This window comes from Athalia rosae, chromosome 7 (assembly GCF_917208135.1).
Source record: "Athalia rosae chromosome 7, iyAthRosa1.1, whole genome shotgun sequence".
Lineage (NCBI taxonomy): Eukaryota > Metazoa > Arthropoda > Insecta > Hymenoptera > Athaliidae > Athalia > Athalia rosae.
Window position 1 is genome coordinate 3,899,496 of NC_064032.1, and position 23,842 is coordinate 3,923,337.

The following is a 23,842-nucleotide window of genomic DNA, read 5'->3' on the forward strand; positions in this document are numbered from 1 at the left end:
ATACTCGCGGGCGGACGGTGTAGTCGTAGTCGTCGTCGTCGTCGTCGTCGTCGTCACTGTCACCGGCGCTGTCATCCTATCAGAAAACTCGAGTCTGTTTGCCAGCCACTCGGGACTGTCCATTTGTCCCTTGTTGTTCGTTGTTTACTCAATCGGACAGGAAGACGGACGGAAAGACGGAGGGACGGACGGACGGACGGGCGGTGCTCGGTCTCCGACCGACGCTAAAGACTCCGTGGCGCAACGGGGGAAACAAAGAGGAGGTCGTTGAAAATAAAACCGAAGGAGCGAAGGTAGTTGGAAAATTCGAAGTTTTTTTTGGTAGCCGGAAAATTTCATTTGGTTAAGCAGTCCGACCCGCGACGCTGAAATTCCCCGATAGGACGATTCCGAAGCGAGCGTTGGAGTACTCGCGTGAGAGCGCCGTATAATACCAGACGAAAAGTTAAGTGCAGCGATAAATTCAGGACGAATTCGGGGAGCGCGACGGGCACTCCGCTGTACGCCATCCCTCCCCCCCTCCCCTCCGCACGTCCGACGACGACGCTTTCCTATTCTCCGACGCGGAGAAATTCAAAAGGTTTTTTTATATTTACGTCGTTCGGTTTCCAGAGCACGCGGTAGGGCGAGGTGTTCCAAAATTAGTTGCATCGCGCTACGCGCGATATCCGACATGAGAAGACTATCTGTACCGATTCCGTTGCGGCGAAGTTTACGTCCTTTTATTACGTCGGATGTTGGAAGCTTTCGCCGTATTTTTTTGTTTTTTACTCAGCACAGCGAGATCCTTTGACCGAAATAGACGACGCGTGTCATAACGGCTAATTTCATGTAACGTCACCGCTCATCAATTTCACTACTGAGAATACCGGCCGTCAACGCGCCTCGCTTGAAGACTACTTAAACCATCTTTCATTGAATCGCAAAGCTAATTTGCGCGGCTGGCGGACCGGAACAAATTTCTAAGAGCGAAAAAACTCGAGGAATACTTTATACTTAGCGACCGGCGAAAGATCCAAGCCGACAAGAAAATTAGACGGAATCCAGTTTTGCGAAAAAATAACTATAGGGAACCCTGGGAGCGGATCGTTAGGACAGAAATCGTTGGGACAGAATTCACTCTGAGTCGTTTCTACGGAAAATTTCTGACGATGGATCGTTTGGACAGAAGTATGAATCCTGTCCACCCTCGGGTGGATCGTTAGGACAGAATTCAGACTTCTGTCCACCCTCAGGTGGATCCTTAAGACAGAATTCAGATTTCTGTCCACCCTCAGGTGGATCCTTAGGACAGAATTTAGACTTCTGTCCACCCTCAGGTGGATCTTTAGGACAGAATTCATACTTCTGTCCACCGTCAGGTGGATCCTCAAGACAGAATTCAGACTTCTGTCCACCGTCAGGTGGATCCTTAAGACAGAATTCAGACTTCTGTCCACCCTCAGGTGGATCTTTAGGACAGAATTCAGACTTCTGTCCACCCTCAGGTGGATCCTTAGGACAGAATTTAGACTTCTGTCCACCCTCAGGTGGATCTTTAGGACAGAATTCATACTTCTGTCCACCGTCAGGTGGATCCTCAAGACAGAATTCAGACTTCTGTCCACCGTCAGGTGGATCCTTAAGACAGAATTCATACTTCTGTCCACCCTCAGGTGGATCCTTAGGACAGAATTCAGACTTCTGTCCACCCTCAGGTGGATTCTTAGGACAGAATTCAGACTTCTGTCCACCCTCAGGTGGATCGTTAGTACAGAATTCAGACTTCTGTCCAAACGAACCGCCTGAGGATCGTTAGGACAGAAGTAGGAATTCTGTCCTAACGACCCTCGCTCTTAGTTCTGTCTTAACGATCCATCAACAGAAGTTTTCTATAGAAACGACTTCGAGTGAATTCTGTCCTAACGATTTCTGTCCTAACGACCGTCACTCGAAACCCGAACTCCGTGCAACTATCGCTACAATTTTCTTTCTTCGATTCGGTCGTAAAACGTACCTGAATCCTTCGTCCTGGCTAATCCGGAATACGTATCTATCCGCGTAACCGTAAGTAGGAAGTTCGGACTAATTGGCGGAGACGTTATATTTATACGGTGCGGTGACGTTATCCCGGGGGGTACGGGGGTACGGGGGTACGGGGGTAATCGCGGAGACCATTTCCTGCCTCTCGGTAGACCCTGCGCACCTTATAATTACAACTTCCCGGGCAAATGGGTGAGCTGTCAAGCCCCGGGGTCCATTTGTCTTCGGAGTGGACACGACCGCGTTGCGGTCGGGGAACCTGCGCCACTCGACCAACTCTCGCGTTGGACGACTCCGCACCGTTACAACTACACACGTCCGATTCAACGGCGCGACCGACCGCGTGTGCGATCCTTATCGCTAATGACCACGCTTCTCGCCCGTCTTACACTAAAACTGACCGCGCCACTCATCCGACGGAATTGGCGTTGTTAACCGGCCTTCGGACGTCTCCGCGATTCGCTAATGGAGACGCAATTAAAATTGATTAACCCCCCTTCAGATCTCGCATCATCGTTTTCACGTGCTTATTTATATATTACATTCAATTAAACGATATCCTCTAATTCCGACGAGCGAAAATTCGTAATTGCCGGGCTTCACGCAGGTGCGCGAGGGGAACTCGAGGTATCGAACCGCGGCGACAATAAAGGACGTGACCACTTGAAGATAAAAAGCGTTACCGTTTCCGGTGTCCCAGACGCGCTCCGTATATACGTACCCAGTTTTATATCCGTATGCAGAGGTGGATATGGATAGTTTTTGAAACACGGTTGTTACTCATTGTCCGCGATCTCTGGCGATACTTCAACCATCGCTCGCTCATTTTTATTCCTGCGTTTGTTTATTTTCATTGAAAAATTTAAGCGAATCAGTCGCACCGTCGTTCGCAACGAGGTTGAATATATGTATACAATATCGTTATGCTAATCGCGGTAACTCGTGTATAACAAAATGCTCAAATTACCTTCGGCGTTTGAGCGAAGAGTGAGAGAGAGAGAGAAAGAAAAAAGAAGAACAAAAAAAACGTGATTGTCCGTCACCGCGTACAACACATCCGGTCTTTCAATGTTACAACTATTCAATTAGCAAGGCAAATTCCGTCTCGCCCCGGTCTTTTCGAATCGGAAAGTACGAAAAAAAAAAAAATCCCACGCTTCGTTACACCGGTAAACAGCATTGTATTAATTTTTTTATTAATGCGTAGCACGAATTTCTTTCCCCCGCCCCATCACCCCTGGATCATTTACAGCGCTTACTTTCCGACCAAGGGTAGCGGATAACCGGGAGTCTCCTTTATTACTGACTGCGCTAACTTGATTGACAAAACCTGCGCGTCTTCGGTGATAAATTTAAAAAAGAAAACAGACAAAAAACCGCGACACATGAGGAGTCGTAAATTTTTGAGGGTCACCGCGTACGTATCGCGGGGCCCGACCATCGGCCATGGATCGGCTCGCGATAAGACCCAAAAGCGGCAATAAAACGTTGCTGCATCGCGTTTTTCCTCGAAACTTGTAGCGGCGACGCGCGAGCGAGCGAGCGAGCGAGTAGTCGCGTACGTGTTACCCGAGGGGGTTTTTCTTCTCGAAGCCGACAGGAAGTTGACGATAATCGTTTACTCAACCCGTTCGTTTCGCCGCGACCGTTGTTGTACGAACCCCGTGTAATAGGGAGTCCCGAATGTAAGCGCGCGAGCGCGCGCGCGCCTGGAATAACTTATTCCGTTACGACGCGACGATCTCAGCCGTGTAAACGTGAGATTTCGCCCCGAGAACAATGCGCACGACACACGATATGAGTATCCTTAGTCCGAAAGCACGGGCTTTCCAGCCCTCCTCGAGTTCCTCCTTTTTCTCCACCGCCGCAACCACAACCACAACCACCACCACCACCACCCCCGGCGGCGGCATGCGATGATGATACGGCTGCTTTTCGACAAGCTTTTTCTTCGTGGATCGAACGAACCGATTGAAGGAGCGCCGATCGTTCGCGCCCCACGACATCAAACCGCGCTCCTTCGTGCCGTTAATGGACAAAAGACCCGACCCTCCCCTCCATCCCTCCGCCCTCCGCCCTCCCCCTCCCTATCGCGGGAAAAAAGGTCTCACCGGGCGCTTGATACGCCCGTCAAGTTATTCTATACGCCCTTCGCTTCCACTGCGACGCTCGACACAATGACCCATCCGTCTCTAATCGACTCGAATCGAACGGGACGAGGTAATAGAACCGCCGAATCGTCTACGAAATATTCCATTGAGACGTTTGATTAAACTTTTTGTCGTCGTTCGGTCGATGCGCCGTTTATTGACGCCGCGTCTTGACCGATTCCGCCGAGTTCTACCCGGCGATCGGATTATTTGGTGAAAAAAAAAAAAAAAAAATGGAGAAAAAATGCGGGATGCGATAGTCGCGCGGTTCGCGGATGTGTCGTTGATTGGAGTGAAAAAAGAAACAATCATAACGAGGGCGATATAATTGTAACGGTGATTTTCGGACGACGATTACCGCGAGGTTCGTTGTCAGAGATGGCATGGGTGGGATCGAACGTTGAATGGAAACTCGGTTGGGCCACAGAGTCACGGCTGATCGGACGAGGTCGAAGAATCAAAACGGATCTACGTATAATATTCGTCGAATGAGCTGTCCAAGGTAAGCGACGCGGCGAGAACGTAGAGCGAAGTGACTCCAAGACGGTCAGTAAGTCAGTCCGGTTTGTCATTCGGAAGTCAGAGCGAGCCGACGAGAAATTATTCAGCCGTTCGGAAACCAGCTATTCCCCTGTACCGGCTGAGATTTGTTAATAATCGAAAGAAAACGGAACCACGCGTCAGTCGGATGAAAAATGAACGGCTTTCGGTGAAAAAATTTCGTCAATCGCCGTTTTTGGAGACTGCCTTTTTCGTCTCAGCGCTGCTATACTTGTATATCGCTCGGAGAGCTCGGTTTCTCCGCTTATCCATCGCTAGGCGCAATTACGTAATTAGATTTAACGTTTTACGAGCATATTTCTCGGAGCGACGGTGAAACGACGTGTTTTGATGTACAGTCCTCGCGTAATTACCCCCTCGCAATTAGTTCAAGGAACCTTCGCGACCCGATACAACGTTTATATACATACCTATATTATACATAACGTAGAGCACATACGGCTTATACACAGTTTCACCACGTCAGTCAGTCAGTCAGTCACAGCGTGAGTCGTCCAACTTACAATTTACCGAACTTCGTGTATTATTATATTTTATACACGTGAAAGTCCATTTATTCCGTCACGCCTACATTCGACGCGAGGATAGGGGCACTACGTGCGTACGTACTTTGTACTATTCCTGAAAAAATCTGGGCGGATGGATTTGAAAAAAAAAAAACATACGAGAAAAATTCGCCTCCATCGATTTGAATGATTTTTTTTTTCATGTATCTCTGGATTGCGTCATCGCGAAAATCGGCATCGACTTTTATCGATGAACGTTGTACGAAAAATTTAACTAACGCGCGCAACTACACTGCGAGTGAATTGAGCTGTCAAAAATTTTTAAAAGTATGGGGACATACGAGACCGTATATATGTAATTAGCGACGATCGTTATATTCTTTGGACAGTTGTATCGATGATAAAATATAAATAAATAAACAACGAAGGTTTTTACAGCTGGTTCCAGGTCTGGTGCACCACATTTTTTTTTTTTTCTTTTTTTTCTCTTCGTCTCCAGTCGATATTGCTCGAGACGGCGATCGAGGGCGTAGAGGCCGCGATCGTTTCGGGTATAATTTTGAGTTTTTTTAATTTCGTAAGAATTTCGATATCTGCGTTATTACGTCTAACGACGTAATGACCGCGCGTGCGCTAATGGGAACTCATCAATTATAATTCAGTGACATAAACATGAATTTGACGTGTCGTTAGGATATATTTGATCGATTACTCCCCCCCTCTCACTCTCCGTCTCTCTCTCTGTCATTAAACGAGAACCGTACGCAGAGAAAACGCTATTCATTATTCAAAATTTATTCACCGATGTTACCCATCCGCGCTCTACCGACACGAGGAAAAACGGAAAGACCTCGTTACAGAAATATGTTTGCGCTCTAGAAGTAAACGGCATTCTCATCGCGACGAGCGCGCGATTTTTTTTGGGATATCTGATATTCGGTGAGGCAAAATTTCGATTTTCTTCGAAAGAAATCTGAAAGGCCAACCTTCGCGAGCTCACGATGTTCGGGGTATGGATCTCGATGGAAATCGAAAGACGGATTGTCGAAAAAAAAAGAAAAGAAAAGAAAAGTAGTCGGTGAATCGGTGTGCTAATTGGAAGATTGTAAAATTTCCCTCGTAGAACATGTATAATCGACGATGATCCCTGTCCGCTACGGATATATATCGCACTTGCGGAGAGAGAGCTTATTCGGACGATGATCGTTATTGATCGGTTTCCGCAACGGTGCCTGGTACTTTAGAGGCGATAATCCCTCGCCGATGATCGTCGTGCCATTCAAGCGTAGATCCCTTGGAAACTCGACTAATCTAAATACTCGGCCGAATTTTACTCTACTCTACAGATATGACGACGACGACGACGATCCCTCTTGTCGTGTCGTTATCTCGAAATAAAAGAACTAGAGACCACGGACTTAGATTCCATATTTTTTTCTTTTTCTTCTTTCTTCTTCTTTCTTCTTGTCTGCTCGCTCTTTATATTTAACCAAACTTATCCAACTCGTGTGTCACACCCATACTACTTATACCGCGATTAAAGATACAATCTGATAGTGATTGAGGTTTAAATTGAGTGCTCGGGATTAAATGATTCAAGAGATTGTCAAGTTTCTCGCATGTACGATACACGTATACTATGTACATTCACACTACGTACAGAGATAGAGTCGACGAAGGAATAATTGTTCGGATTTTTTATTTTTTAAAATTTAATTAAATTGCTTTCGCTAGCGGAGAAAAAGAAAAAAAATAATCGAGAACCTATCAGCTGTTGAATATGGCACGGAATCGGGTGACTCACATGTACAACACAAATGTTATGCATATACGTATATATATAACACAAGGCGAGAAGCGTTATCTTTTTTTTCTTTCTTCGATCCGGTTATTTTCAATGAGAGTCGAGTAAACGGTGACATTATTATTTCATTTTTACATCATCAGTTCGCCTTGTTATACATCGCTCAATTATTATTGGTTCGAATTGTTTTCCGAGCAAACTTCGTTCGAATTGTGTACCTTTGGAAAAAAAAAAAAAAAAAAAAGAGGAGAAGAAAAAAAATGACTCGACGCTCGTCGGACTTTGAAATAAAATTCGTCGAGAGTCCGAAGGTCTGTTGAAAAGAAAAAAAAAAAAAAAATTCCGCGCTGGAAACCGAAAGAGAATAATTTCTTCCCGTCGGTTTTTCCCGTTGCGTAGCGTGCGTTCTCTCGTGTCGGTTAAATACTGTACGCAGTTGCGCGGTGCCGCAATGCCCGCATCTCGGAGTTGTAAAAAATGCACTTTATGCGAGTGCAGTTAATTTTGCATCTTACAGTTTTTAAGTTCGTCTCCGATATCCCGCTGTTTAAGATGCGGCTACCTGCGTATTATTTACTCGTTTGATCGCTCGCTTCGGCAATTTGCGACGTGGCCGCGGCAGCTTCTGCGCCTCGAAATCTTCCCTCATTTATAATCTTTTATTTTTATAATTGAATATGTACCGCCGCGCAGCGGTTTCCGCGGTAATGCTGCGGTTGATCGCGCGCCCCACTCAGCTCTCCGGCTCTGATTTATTTTTTTTTTTTGTCTCTCTGCTCCTCCTCTTCGTTTTTTTTTTTCTCTTCTCTTCTTCATCGATCTTTCATTCCCGGCCAATTCTCGCGCGTACACACGTACGGAGGCGAGCGATATTTTCTTTTTTTTTCTCTTTTTTTTTTTTCGTTCGCCAGCTTCGTTGTTTTTTTTTTTTTTTTTCCTTCTCTACCGAATCGGATCGCCGGGCTTAATTGGTTTCCCGGATCGCTTGACAGCCTCTTCGAAACCACGATTGCCGCGGCTTCGTCATCCCATGACGTCTCAATTGCCGCGACGTTGACCACTTGAATTCCATCGATCGCCGATCGGCAATACGTAGCGTTCGTATATGTATACCTATGTATAATATATGTGTTGTGTGGAAATTTGATTTTAGTTACTTTGGATTCGTACGTTGTAAATTTTACTCGCAATCAGAGTAAAAATCTTGATTTTTCAATTTTTTTTGGGATTTTGGGGGGGAGGAGAATGAAAAAAATCGTGAGATCTCCGGTTAATTTTTTTTATTTATTTTTTTTCTATGTCAACGAAAAATTCGATTGTGAAATTTACAATGGAATAAAATAGTCATAAATTCGTGCTCGCGTATAGGTTGTGTAAAATATGTTTTCCTCTTTCAGCGATTACGCTACTGTAAATTATTATACTATGTTGGATAAACAACAAGTGTGCCGCGCCTTTAAAAGTCATCGAGCTTTAATAGACGTATATATTACAGAAAAGTCGTCTTCTCGACATACGTAACCTCGCGTCCCACACACACGCACACACACGCACACAGAGGTAATATATAAAACGTCTTTTGAGAATAAATTTATTTATTTATTTATTTTATTTTTTTTTCATCATCTTCCCTCGAGAGTGTACACACATGTGTTAATTTTTTATTCATTTCATTACTTTTCGAAAACACATAGTATTCACCTATTTACGAGCGAGTGTATATTCTCCTTTTTTATTTACACATATTTACCGCGAGTACATACATATGTATATATATATATATATATATATATATAGATATGTATACCTCTGCCTGTGTAACTTACGGTACGTATCATCGCCGCGAAGAAACGAGACGATATAAGCCGCGCATCGCCGTTTCGTTTCTGATCGTAAAAGTAAAAACGAATAGCGTATAATAACTATCTGAGTACGATACGAAGGTATGTTCGGGATATTTATGTACTCTCGTAGGAATACACACACGTGTGTGCGCGCGTGTGTGACTCGAGGAGTTGTTGCAACACACGTGACGGCGGAACGAACATTTTTATACGTTGAATACGTATAGGGTACGGTACACGTCTGTCCCCCCGCGAGGAAAGACTTCGGTTACGAACATACTACCGTTGTGTTACCGCCTCGCCTCATAAAGAGTGAAAGATATTTTATAGAGGTGCTTTGCTTCGTTGACATTTTGTATAAGCACGCAATATAATTAGCGGCCATAACCGTAAATAACATAATTTGCATACGTTTTTGTATAATAAAGCTGTTTTATACTGTCCGTGAAGTTTGCGCTTTATATTATAATGTTTATAATACGGTATACCAACACCGTGTACGTACGTGTGTGTAACTACGCGCAGGTTGCACATAAATCGCCGCGCATCACGATTCTCTAATTCCGACCACGTTGTTCGACGATTTTTTCGGAAAATATTACGTCTCGTAGATAATATCCATTCGATTCCAGAAACTGGTAGACACGAATATCAAAAAATCGTCTCGATCGGATGTCGAAATTTTTGAAGAGTTTTTTTTACGTAAGTTCTTCCAATTCGAAGACGTTCGTCGGAGACAGGAGAATCTCTTTTAAAATTTATTGAGAAATTCAATTAGGTGGACGCGATGATTAGACGGAACATCGTCGATACGAGATCGACACTAGTTTTATTATCGCGCGATTCGTAGAAATCGTCGTCGTCGGATCACGTCCTCTATAAATAGTCTGTTAAATAATTAGCGGCGTTGTATCGCTCGGTTAATCGATCCTGCGATCGGAAGATCGCCGCGAAATCTACCGATCACAAAACTCAAAGTATCGCGAATAATCTAATCGTATTTTTATCGAACGTACGATTGAAATAAAAAAAAAATTTTCGACGTTTAATACGCGAGCACTCGAGATCATCTCGCCTGTCAATTTTTGAACTCGTACACTCGACGTGGTGTATTTTGGACCTTTTCAAAGTCTCGAAGTGACGATCGGCCGTCATTTTCTTTTGTCGTAACAGCTGCGCTGACGTCCTTTTCGTCGCTCACGTGTCGCGCGAATCACCACTCGAGATATTACGCGAACTTGATCGCCGATCGATCAAACGATTTATTCATTTATTCCTTGTTTTCTTTTTTTTTTCTTTTCTTACTTTCAATTATGAATCTTGATTTATGATTTCATCCGGCCGAAATTATAACGTATTACTCTGCAGATACGAGGCTGTCGCGATCCGATCAGAAGTCAGATAGGTTTTTTAAACGTTGGTTTGAAAAAAAATAAAAAAAAAAAAAAAATGAAAAAAAAAAAGAGAAGCCATCGGTAGAACGTAGATTTACGTTTTATTAACAGCCATAAAACTGAATATGATAATTCCTTGTATAGCTCGGCCACGCATTTGCCTTCGGTTGAATTTTTTTTTAAAAGATATAACTGCCTTCCGCCGCATCATCGGCAGCAGGTTATTTCTGTCCGATGGAGGTGCTAGAAGTGTCGGATCCAATATACCTGGACGGTATATGATATCGGGAAATTATTGGGTAATAAAAATTATAATCAACTACTTGTTTCATTAAACGATCTTCGCTGTCGGGGATGTTGATGTGTTCAAGGTACGTACGTACGTACGTGTGTGGTTATTAAATTTCCGAAGATGCGGAAAGAAAATTTAACTCGCAGCTATATTGTACCGATATCCACGCCGAGCCTTTCTTTTTTTTCAAAGTTTTTTTTTTCTTTCGCTCGTCTCTCAATGCAATTTGAGATTATCGAGAGTTTTATTACTCGTCACGCGAGCCGATAACCCTAAAGAAAAATTTCTGATGAAAATTGTGAAATATTATCCGTAATGAAATTCACTCCGCGTTCGCATAAATTATCGCGTTAATGGGACGATGTTCGTATTTTCGATCGACGACACCGGCGATCTTTACGAAATTTTCTTACAAAAATCGGGGGGGAAAAGTGAAACGGGAACGAGGAACGAACGAAAATATGCGAGCGAAGGTTGCCCTCGGTAATTTTCGTACGCCGAAATCCGTCGTCACACATTTTCTGAATGGTATGAAAATCGGTAGCTCGGAAATTTCGAAAGTCCTCGGACAAAAGGAAACGTTCGGGGAGGTCCCGTGGTCCGCGGTGTCACGAGTCGTTCCCGGGTGTCGGGAATCGAAGGATTTTAAAATACAACCGAATGACCGGCGGTAACGGAGGCGGCGGCGGCGGCAGCGAGAGACTCTCCCGGCTACTCCGAGAGGGCTGCCTTACGATCGAAAGGGGCATCGTGGAAATCGAGGATCAGGGACCTGAAACGACCGGGCGACTCTCCGCTCCTCCCGCCTAGCATACGAATGAAGAGTATAAACATGTCGTCATTATCTGTCAGATTTATAGAAGGGATACCAAACGTCTCGGATATCCCCTACCGCTATACTCTTCGCCGCACAGGTGGCTTCGGCAGTGGCTCTCGATTTTCGAATTCGATAAACGAAAAAATGTACTAAGAATTTTTCAAATTCTCTCGCCGAGGTCTTCCGTCGTCGAAGAATACCTATTTCGATAAAAATTATCCCTCTAGCCCGAAAATATATCCCGGAGAATTTCACGCCGACCAACGACTGGAAGAAGAAAAAGAAGGAAGAAAAAAGGAAAAAAACGAAAAAGTCAGAAGAAGTTGTTGGGTAATTTTTACTCCGCGAAATTGGCTAAATTGGGAGATAGTAAAAACGGCCGTTTTTTTCCTCCCACGGTTTAACGCGAGAGAAATTGTGACGCGTGGTGCGGGGACAGGTGCGACCGTTAAAGTGTTCAAACTCACCTGCAGTTTGTCAGTCTGCCAATCAGCTGTTGCAATATCTGCTGACTTTTTGTCGTGCACGTGAAAGATGCGGTATACGATAAGGCGTAAGAATTGAAAAAAAAAAGAGAGAGAGACAGAGAGAAGGCGAGGAGGAGAGTAAAATTAAAACTCGATGATCGTTCGCAAATGAAGAAAAAAATGATACCTCATCCATCACACCATACGTCGGCCGATACGCTCGTTTGCGAAACAACGTGAATCGCGAGTTGAAAATATTTCTTTGAAAATGGTAGGGAAAAAATTTCTCTTACCTTTTATCTGTTTTTTTTTTAGTTTTTCAGAATTCAAATGACTCGCAACCTGTCACCGCGTGCAAATAATACCAACGAGCGGTATTTATCGAAAGATCATCATCCGCGTTAGTTGTACATGTAGATTTTATCTGAATGACGTCAAAGATTGCACGATTAATTTTCGTGAATCGTAACAACAAAATTCTATTATTAGTCTCAAGTGTTTTTCGCAAGATTCGAACGTCGGTTACACTTGAAATTCGAGATGAATCATCAACGGCAAAACGAAAAAAAAAAAAAAGAAAAAAAGAAACCTTGTCCCCGTCACCCGAAAACGATTCCCAAAATTTTACGTGCCATTTGAGCGCCCTTTTGAATTCGTAAAAAAAAAAATGAAACATTCGTTTGCTCAACTTTGATAATAATAATTTTCTTTTGATAACGAAGAGGGGGAAAAGAAGAGAAAATATTTTCAAAAATGGACAAGGGAGGCTCATCGTAAAGTTGTCTTCATATGCATATACATACGTACCTACGTACAGGTATGTGAACGTTGGGAGAAGAGAAAAGGAGAGAGAAAAAAAAAAATGGCAGGTGTTGTAATGTTTTCCGAAGAAGTTTACTCACGGTAAATATATGCCCACTTCATGTACATGCACATATGTATTTATATATATATGTATGTATATACCGACCGGAATTAGACCCTTAACGCACTTAACACTCTTGCTTTACAAATTGACCAAACTACATGTATGCATATGTACATAAAACGACTCTAGAGAGTATATTTACTTTATTTCATTCATTTATTTATTTTATTTGCTCGTTTTATTTTATTTCTTTTATTTCCATCTCGCCTCGTGGGATACAAATGCGTTTTTTTTATACCGTCGATTTGTCTTGTTTTTTTTTTTTTTTTCTCTCCTATACCAAAAACTTTTGGGTCGTCTCGCGGGTTATCAGGTGCCAATTAACGCCCCATGATTTTCATTCTAATCGTCATCTCCACGTATCATAAATACACGCGCACGATACGTACGTACATAGAGATATGTAGATAACTGAATAGTCTCTGATTCTAGAAAGTTGTATGCTTGAAAAAAATTTCAAATAAAATGAAAAAGTGACGAATAATAAATTTTCAAATAAAATTCCCTGAACGAGCCGACAACGTTACACCCGTTGATATACACCGCGTAAAACACACGCAAGTTTTTATGTCGGGTGATCGGTCAAAAAACTTGTGATTAGACTAAAAAAAAAACCCAATTAGTCACATGTGGAAATTATAAATTAGAGTTGGTTGTTTTTTTCTTCTTTCCTTTCCACATCGGTTCGGGTTGTAAATTATTTTTTTTCGATGATATCCTCACTTTGATAACCGCGTTTTTATTTCGATTACATATTTTTTCTCATCGACGAATCGCGTACGTGTGCGCGGTAGGAGTAACGATAATGATGTATACGGGCGGTATTATTTACTGCTAGCCCAATTAACATTTACCTCGTTATTTCATGTCGCTCGGCAATTAACGATCTTTACGGGAAACGGTTAGCTCGCGACGCTTAATTATCTCTTAACGAACCGACACGTATCGAGTCAAGTTTTCTCTCCTTCCCCTCGGCTCCTTCAATCCTACGGAGCTCGACACCAACACCGCGGCGATGAAGACGTCGCTTGGCTAATTGCCTCCCCCTCTCTCCCCCTCCCCCTCCCCCCACCGTTTACTTCCCCCCCCCTCGATAACTCCGGACGAGTTATCTTCCCTCAGATGTATCTCCTTATCTCGTATTAATAACGATGTTAACGCACCACCACCCCGCGGAGAAAGATCGTTCGATCGACGGTGATACAAAAATTGGAGAGAAGAAATGCTTTTTTTTTTTTTTGTTTTTTTGCACGTTTCCTTCGACGTTACAATTTCGGTTGATCGATCGACTGCGGGGTACTTTGATTTTTAACGACGTTCAATTTTCGCACGCCAACGTCGTCGGAACGTTGAAACGGATCCTTTTTTTTTCTCTCCTCTCGTTTCAGTTCTCTTTGCGATTTTTGCAAGAGAAGAGAATCGTTTATCGTCGACCCTGCGCGCGGGGGTCATAGGGACGAATCCGTACGGGGTTACGTGTCGCCGCAGATATTATGCGAAAGAGTAAGAGTCAGCTGGTATAAAAAATTCCGACGCGAAGGGGCGGCGAAAAAAAAACAATCAAAAGAAAAAAAAAGAAAAAAAAAAAGGAACCAGAGAGAAGAGAAAAGAGGCAAAAAAAATTTCCATATACGTATATCGCCGGGTCTTTACTGCAGATTTTTCGTGACGAGATAAGCCACGTCCTGTTTACTCGCCCTGCCCTTAGGTTCGCCCCGCCAGTATCGAGGCCTCGGTGCCCCCAGGACTGAGAAGCGATGCTCGTTAAAGCCTTTTAACGCCGTGTGTGCTCACGTGCCTCGCCGCATATCCCGTTCGAGGAAAAATTCAATTTCGAAGCCAACGGCGAAATTCAAATGATCCGGATGCGGAGGAAAACTGAAAAGAAAATCGAACGAAACGAGGGAAAGACCCGCGCGAATACCGTCGAGAATCGTTCGTTCGCCGCACGGTTGGTAAATCTATCGGCATTCATGATTTCGCAAGCGGTACATTATTTTACGATCCTCGGTTAATAATTACAACTACCGAGAGGTTGCAACAGAGACGTAGATACGTACGTGTTGTATATGTATATAAGAACATTAGCGAATGTGCAGCAGCGGCAGCGAAGAACGGAGTAAATGGTACCAGCCTATGCTCCGCAGTTGGCTCGCGTATTTCTCGTTCATATACATACATACCTATACAACACCGAGAGGAGTTTATGGCTCGTAGGCGATGAATCATGACTTCTTTCAAAGGACATTATATCCGTACGGGTGGGAAAAAAAGATCCGTAGCTAGATGTATACCACCGGCGGTGTTGCGCCGTAAAATATTTCGCACGTGTGCGTGTGTGGAGCGTCAAATTCACGCCTGTGTTCGCGCTTTCCCTGCGCGTGTGTGCGCGCGTGTGTGGGAACTTTAGCGATATAATATACATCGGCGGTAGGCATGTCTTCTAGTAATTCAGTAGCCAATTAGTTATACGGCGCGCCGGTATAGTCGCCAAGGCGAAGATTTCTATCGCGCTATATAACGTGGAGGCTGACAACGGTTAAGCGGCTCCGTTGTTGGGTGGCAAAAACGCGTTGGGTACAACACGAGCGAGCGAGCATAGCAGCAGCTATACTATACGAAGAGCGGCGAAGAGCCCCCCGGGAGCTTCGCAATACGTGTACAATAAGAAACAAGTAATACCGAGATTAAAGATAAAAGCGAACGGTACGAGCGAGATGTAAAAAAAAGAGAGAAGTGGCGTAGGGTCATACCTTCCGAGTATTTCTTTTCTGTTTTTTTATTTCATTTCATTTATTTATTTTATTTTATTTTATTTTTTTCTCGTTTCATCGCAACTGGATATCCGAATTATCGGGGATCGTTATTTTTTTCACGCTCCTCTCGAACGAATCGGTCGTTCGTTGTAACCCGCGTCAATTATCGTCGTTAATTGTTGTTTCATTTTTCCACGCTTTCCAAAGTACAATCGATACACGCTTGTTTTCGTGCGTAACGTTGACTCCGTTTTTTTTTTTTCGAACATCCCTCACGGCGCGAAGACTTTGATTATTCAATTACCGAAGAGTGAGTGCGTGGCGCAGGGTAGCCGGTGGCCGGGCGTCGGGAATCGATTATTCAATTAAAATATCATCGACTCCGAACGGCGCGTAATTTTCCCCAACCGACACCGACTCACAAGCGGAGTTTCAATTAGTAGCCACCGCGGGTGACGCGACGCGGCTCTCGAACATTCCGGAGGAGAAGAGGAGAAGAGGAGAAGAGGAGAAGGAGAAGAGAGAAATTCAAGGCAAGAAAAAAGGGGGAAAATTTATTTTTCGGTCCCCGTTGCAGCCGGATAAACTAACGATGAAAACCGTCGTGAGCCCGAGCGAAAGAGAAACGCCGGCGCACCCCGGAGACGAGAAGAGAAGCTCTTGTAAAAAAGACCCGCACGCTCCCGAGTCCGCGCGCGGTCGCTGAAGAATCGAGAAAATTACGACCTCCGCGCAATCGTAAACTTTGACCAAGTTCAGACCTGGCGCATCTATTTAAGGGGGGGGACTTTATCTTTACTCGGGGAGTTCTTCCATCTCACGTTATTATCGTCTACGATCTTCAATCTCACGTATTCCACAATCTTTCTCCCGTCCTCCTCCTCCTCCTCCTCCTCCCCCCTCCTTTTTTTTCCGCCTCCGGGTGATCCGGGCTCAGCCCTCCGGTTGACGAAAAAACCGAACAACCTCTACCACGGAAAATCTAGTCCCGAAGCTTTTTTTTTTCGGTTTTTTGGTTTTTTTTTTTGGTTTTTTTCACAACGAACGGTCGGCTAATGAGTAGGTGTTCGTCGGACGTCTCGACACGTTTTACGAGCGGCCGGATCACTCCCCCGTATATAATGTATGTGCCGTAACGACTCTCCGACCGCAACACTGTGTGTATATCGTCGCGATATGGGCGCGACGAAGAGGATTCTATTCCGAGATTACTTTTCACCCCGACGGTAACGCGCCCGCTACTCACATGACCACGAATAGGTACCCGAAACGGAATCTCGACGTGGCGTCTGATTTTGAGGAAATTTTCCGGGGTCCCGATTCCGTCGGCGGGCCCCTCACCCATAAAATCCCTCTCTCCTCGTTTCCTTCCCGAAGTTAAATCGACGTTCGCCACTTCTGGTAGCCCGATTTGGGCACAGTCGAACCTTTTCGGTATCCACAAAGGGCTTTTTCCAACGTTCCAACGAACGATCCGTAAGGGATGATAATTGTGGACATTGTTTGTTTTTTTTTTTCTCGCTCTTCCACGGTAAAAAAAAAAACGCGACACGAAAGGTGCCGCGTTTCGCGTGTGTGTGTGTGCGCGCCATTTTTGCATGAGCAAGCGTGAGCGCATAGAGCGTAACGGGTCGTGTATCGGTGGGGGGGTGGTGAAAAGGGCCATAAACAAACGACCCGGCATGGCTGCCGACGATAGAGGCAGCCAGTTCCGCTTTATGATCCCATAAATATCTCAATAGCATCTTAAATTACCTCAGCCATCCCTCCCCCCGTTTCTACCCCTCGCCTCTCCGCCACTCTCCGCGTTTTCTGTATATGTACGCGTTCCCCCCGTATATGTATACGTATGCAATGTATATATACCGCGTAATATCGGCGAACGTCGATGTGGACGCGGACGCGGACGTGGATATACATTTACTCGCTCGAGTTTTCGGTGGAGACGTTACCGTTATTTATGGCGTCGTTTATCAAGGTGGCACCCCTTTCCTCTATCGTTGGCTCGATGCAGACTATCCGCCAGTGCGAAGGCAATCCCGAGATATATCGCCTCGATACCGATCCGGCGTTACCGTCCCGTATTCCCGCCGTCTCCTGTATACCTACACACACACGTACTAACGTAGTAGAGGGAACGTCGACGACGACGGTGGCGATGGTGGTGATGTTTCTGCCGCTGATCCTTCTTTCAACTTTTCCATCGATGCCCGGCCGAGTTGCGCCCGGGTTTTTCACGGGGCACGACAAATAAATGACCCCCGGGTGTTCGCCGTTGCGGGGCGTGTTCCCGATCGGGGGGAAATACCGAAGGCTCTCTCTCGAGAGAGAGAAAATCGGGAAGAGCGCGCGACGCCCCAGCGAGATAACGATAATTAGCGGGGGGACGATCGTTTGTCTCTCGCTATATTCCGGTGAGCCGTTGGGGAAAGCTTCGGAAACTTGACGCCCCGCGTTCGTCCGCGTCGGTCGTTCTCCTCTCGGTATATCGCGGCGGTGGCGGAGGGTCGCGCACCGCGCGAAATTCATCGCTTTTCAACGCCCGGCGAAGAAGGAGGAGGAGGAGGTTGAGGAGGTTGACTTACAAATCGCAGAAGCTGTGTCTCAGTCACCGCTGACATACTGCCCATTAATTTGAACTTTCACGGAGAGCGACGGGAGACCATCTCGAGGTGCGGATTCGACGATAAGTTAGACTGCGTTGCCGCGCGCGTCGACGTGTCCCAAGGATTCCCGGAGAAATGTATTATACATATATACATACGTATATCGCGGGTGTTTTATAGCGAAAAATATATCATTCATTTTCCCCAGCTTCTTTTCGGGTAGCTTTTTCGCGATCACCGAGTGTATGTGTATGCGGAGGGGGAATAAGAAGCCGGATTTTCTCTCTCTTATACACCGCCGCGTGCGGGATAAATTGCCGGCAGTCGAACTTGAAATGCATTGGATATCGGGGGATGTGAAAGAAGAAGAAGAAGAAGAAGGGCACTTTGTCCCCGCGAGCTATGCCAAGCCGAATAAACGCCCGATCACTTTGCCGCGGAGTAAAAGAAGGAGAGAAGAAAAAAATAAAAAACAGCCGACCCACCCCGTACTCCTCCCCCCAAACGCCCCGACCGCACTCTCGTACGATCCTCGAGCCCCACGATCCGTCGCGAAAAATAAAAAGCAAAAAAAAAAAAACGAACCACCCCCAACGTCGGACCACCACGGAATATCTCCGAGCCGTGCGATAAAATGTCCGGCGTAACTTTTGCGCTGAAAATATCGAAGGATAAGGTACCGCAAATCTGTCTGGCGGTGCTCGCCTTTGAGGCAAACAATTTCCATCCCACTTCGAAAAAAATGATGGGAGGTAAGAGAAAGGAACGAAAAGCTTCTAAGGGGTGGTCGCGAAGTCGTCGCGCCGGGAGGGTAGGAGGAGGGTAGGAGGAGGGGCAGGGAGGGGAGGGGGGGTGGAAACTCGGAGGAAAGAGAGTGAGTGGAAGGGGGTAGCAGACGAAGATAAATAAACGAGGGGGGAAACGAGGACGTTGTAGCACAAAGGGAGGCAATATCCTTTCCTACTCTTAGCCCGGAGGGGGTGGATGGAAGTGGGTGAAAGGGGGGTTGCTCCCAGCAGTCGGCGAGGAGTTTTGCGTCGCTGCCGCGATAGCTAATAGCCAGTCTGCGCGGTAAACAAGATGCTTTTGTCACCGCACCGCACCGACGACGACCCTACCCCATTTCCGAGTCTCGGGCGCTACGTATTCTCTATACACTTTTACGTGTGCACACGGAACGTCGTCCCGTTCGTCCTTGCGAAACTAGCAACGGCGCGCACACGCCGCCACCCACCCCTCGGGGCGGTTTCTTGTTTACTGCACTTTTATTTTTTATCACATTCTTTCGTCGCACCATACCCCGCGTACACGCGACGCTTTCATCTTTCGATTAACTTCTTTTTTCCACTTTATTTTTCTACCGTACGTACGTATATCTACCTACCTACTATTCACTTCGCTCGGGGGAAATATTAGGTCTCGACTCTCTTCGAAAGTAGAAAGAAACCTGTAAATTTCTTCCACCTACTTTAACGCTCGACTTTCACCCTCGTTAATGCAAATTGTGATGGGGATAAAAAAAAAGAGAGGGTTGGGGGATGGGGGTTGAGGGAGAAAAGGTTCAATTTATGCAGCGAGAGAGCGAATTTTAATTCACTCCGGGACTCGTACAAACGAACATAACGTTGTATCGTTTATATTCATCACCCCCCCAATAAAATAAGAACACCATCCAAAGATTTTCCACCCCCTAATCACGAGAGACAGACGCAACGATTCGTATCGCTTGTATTCTCTTTCGGTTTTTATACGCGACGTCCGATCTCGCGCTCGAGTATCTCGTTTTTTTTTTTTTTTTTTTTTTTTCGTTACGCGACGAGGAGAGGGTTGACTTTAATTTCGGAGTGGAGTCATCCACCTCACCGGCGTCCCACGAATGTCCGGGATAAAAAGAACCCTCTTTAATCTCGCGGAGGCGGAAAACTCTCACTCCGTACCGTGTTTCGTAACGGCGAGTGTCCGGCGACTCTCGAGACAGATACTTTTAACCGATAAGAAATTGCGCGATCCAATCGACTCGTCGATCCTTCGAAGACCTCGCAAGCTCGGTGCCATCCACATTCCGTTGGAAAAGGTGTATTTATATATATATATATGGAAAACTAAATGAGAAAGCGGATAATGAATAATTCGTGAATTTTTTGAACAGAGGTAATACACCTACTTATTTCCGAAGTGGAACGAGAAATGACCGCAACCCCTTTTTGAGGGAGATTCTTTCAAGGGTAAAATATGCGGAGAATACGTATGCGCGTACGCGTTATCCCCGTTAAAGTAGTGCGTCATAAATACGACTACTTCGAGCTTGCGGAATGCAGGGAGTCGGCATTCGCGTTAATTCTTTTATTTCTCGACAACCCGCAAGCTAGAGGGTCTATAGCGAATTTCCTGCCGGCGGCGCTGCTGCTGCTGCTGCTGTTGGCGAAGGGTAGGAAGTGAGAAACGAGTGATTTAGCGGGGTTGGCCACTCGACGACTGGCCGCGATAACCTGCCCGTCTACGGAACAACCCCATTTGTCGGATGTCTTCCGTTACAAAACTGCCTCGCGCCACCCGAACCCCCAGACCTCTCTCTCTCTCTCTCTCTCTCTCGACTAACAACGCCGCCCCGTTCTTCGTCGAGCCGAGAAGCCTGGTTCTACGGAAGGTTTTCCGGAAAACCAGTAGCTTGTAATGGCCGGTGTCGCGAGCCCCGCTTTTTTTTCTACACCCCGACAAAAAGCCGTGGGAATAAAAACGGAGCTTCATCTTCTTTTCTTTTTCCACTCGGCTTTCATTCCGCTTATTTTTCCTTCCACCCCTCGCCCGTTACAAGTCGGTGTTAATTAAAAGACCTGTAAGAGAAAGAGGGAGGGAGGGGTGCTCGCTTGGTTTTCGGTGTTATTCATCGAGTTAATAACGACGATATGTTTCTTGTCTTTTTTTTTTTTTTCTTATTTTTCTTTCTATTCACCGTTCCCCGCGATGACGCGGCGCGATATTCGGTCGGTCGGCCGGCCCTCCGCGCTGCGGAGTCGTTCGATCTCCGGGCGTACGTACACGGTCGGGGGGGGGTTCCGAAGGGCCCCCCGAAGCCGGGGATTTATACCCGGGGCAGCCACTTTGAGCCATCAGCGGCTCGTTTGAACTCCACCGCAGCCACGCAGACGTTATAAAGACAAACTATGCCCCGGGCAACGTCGTTCCCCTCCACTTTATGCCATAATTCTTCGCCCGTCCTCCCCCTACCGCCCCTCGCCCCTCGCCCCCCCCCTCCCTTCCGCTCCCCTCTCACTTTCCCTCCTCCTCCCCCTCTCGTATTTCTTTCACTTTCTAACCGCGTGCAACGCTAAACCCACGTGGAGCGAGCGAGCGAAGCGAGATACACCCGCCGCCACTCCTGGTGTATAGTAGCTCGCTGGACGAGCGAGCGAGCGAGCGAGCGAACAAACTCCCCGTTGATCGCGTATACCTCCTAGAGAGGAGAGCCTCTCGCTCACTTTACGGTTACTGCCTCCGGGTAATAAAGATGGTTCTGGTTATACGTACGTAGAACGGCAACGGTAACGGGAGGCGGAGCTCAACTGCCCTCCGCGGTGGGCAGGACTAACGCAAATGACTCTTCCGTGCAAGATGGCGTGTATATAAAACCCGCGGAACTCACTCGCGGGGTTTTACAACTTCGTGCCGGCTAGTGTGCTTTATATTTAGCTCGCGTTTTCTTCAAAACCGATGGACGTACGGACGTTGTTGTCGTCGTCGTTGTTCCGTAACGACGACGCCGTTTCCGACGGCGCGGCTCTACCGCCGCGGTTACCACCCCCCACCCCTACGCCTGCGGAAAGAAAACGCACGCGGAAACGCGCACATCCCCTCTGTAACGTACGCCGCTCACGTTTCGGGATGAATTGATTTCGAACGTGTGCGTGTCTCGAATAACCCGTTCGAAAATCCGATGATTTATCGTCGCAAGTTCGCCGTTCGATTGGCGATCGATCGGTTGGGGTATTCGGCACGCGTTGAAAAAGTTGAACGATCTAGTCAAGAAACGCACGAATCTCGCGAGTGAGCTTGAATTACTTGCAGAGGCGCGTTATTGGATCATTTTTATTCGGAGGCTATAAATCATCGTCGATTCGATCGTTACACTTAACGACGTCTTCATACATCCCCGAACGATTAATTGAACATCATTTCGCTGCCAATTAGCGTCAGCTATGTTTCCCCTTAATTGGACTCCGGATGCTCCGACAGCCTCGGATTCCAGATACACAAACTATGCACACGTGATCGCACTGATTTTTTTGAGAAACTGAATTCCGTCGTTTATAGAAGTAACAACATTTCTTCAACCCCCGGCGCGGAATAAGGGATGAAACAAATCCCGTATAATTTTTTGAGTGAGGGTCGTTAGGACAGAAATCGTTAGGACAGAATTCACTCGGAGTCGTTTCTACAGAAAACTTCTGTCGACGGATCGTTAGGACAGAACTACGAGTGAGGGTCTTTAGGACAGAAGTCGGAATTCTGTCCGCCTGAGGATCGTTTGGACAGAATATGATTTGTGCAGCGAAAACGGACTCTATCCAAACGATCCTCAGGCGGTTAATTTGGACAGAAGTATGAATCCTGTCCTAAAGATCCACCTGAGGGTGGACAGATGTCTGAATTCTGTCCCAACGATCCACCTGAGGGTGGACAGAAGTCTGAATTGTCTTGAAGATCCACCTGAGGGTGGACAGAAGTCTGAATTGTCTTGAAGATCCACCTGAGGGTGGACAGAAGTCTGAATTGTCTTGAAGATCCACCTGAGGGTGGACAGAAGTCTGAATTGTCTTGAAGATCCACCTGAGGGTGGACAGAAGTCTGAATTGTCTTGAAGATCCACCTGAGGGTGGACAGAAGTATGAATCCTGTCCAAACCATCTTCAGGTGGTTCGTTTGGACAGAAGTAAGAATTCTGTCCCAACGATCCGCTCCTAATTCTTCCTCATCCTTCTTTTCGAACAAAGAAAACCCTTTGGCGTATATACGTCTCAACTCGTGACGTACCTACGTATGGGTGTGCGTGAAATATTTTCAGGGGGTTTCCTGCGACTAATGTGAAGCTGAGTGATAAACCTTTGGAATATTACGATTGTACTTGTGCCGCAAATCCGGTTGTTCAACGCGCAACGGATAACTTGGATTCGTAGCTCACGGAATTTTCGCGGGTGTTACGCGTAACGTTGTAACGCTCCGCGTATATTTCCGAGACAGTTTTATAGAGATGAATTTACACCGTAAAGACGTCGCGGTGCAAGAGTAGCGAATTTCAACCCAGAGAGAGCTACTGTGAGTTTCCGCAGTTTCTTCCGCCGTTCCGCAACAATAAGGAAGAAAATTGCGATAAAATTCCCCAGATTACTCTCTCCGCGTCTGAGAGACGCTATGGCGAATGAAAATTTCTTCGAAACACCTCAGAGGGTCGATTGTGAGAAGGGCAACGAGTTTATCCGATCGTGAAATATAAAAATCTGTTTCGTACACCGGTGGACAAAAACAAAAAAAAAACAAGAAGAGTCAGCGCGACACTGACGTAAATCTTCGGAGATTTTATATACGCATACGGTCGTCACACGGCGGGCAAAAACGGGTCAAATTCGAAGACGATCCTTTCGCGGGATGCCCGCTAAACCATTTTTCCATCCTTTTTTTTTTTTTTTTGTCTTTTGTC

General features: G+C 46.0%; 1 protein-coding gene across 1 annotated transcript; it reads right to left on the reverse strand.

Annotated features, from left to right (window-relative positions):
- Window positions 1-1,116: 1,116 nt before the first annotated feature.
- Window positions 1,117-23,052, reverse strand: LOC125501741 (proline-rich protein HaeIII subfamily 1-like). Its single transcript, XM_048658335.1, has 2 exons — window positions 22,773-23,052; window positions 1,117-1,784 (listed from the first exon to the last, which is right to left on the reverse strand). The coding sequence occupies exons 1-2, from the start codon at window positions 23,050-23,052 to the stop codon at window positions 1,117-1,119; spliced, it is 948 nt and encodes a 315-aa protein (XP_048514292.1).
- Window positions 23,053-23,842: the final 790 nt, after the last annotated feature.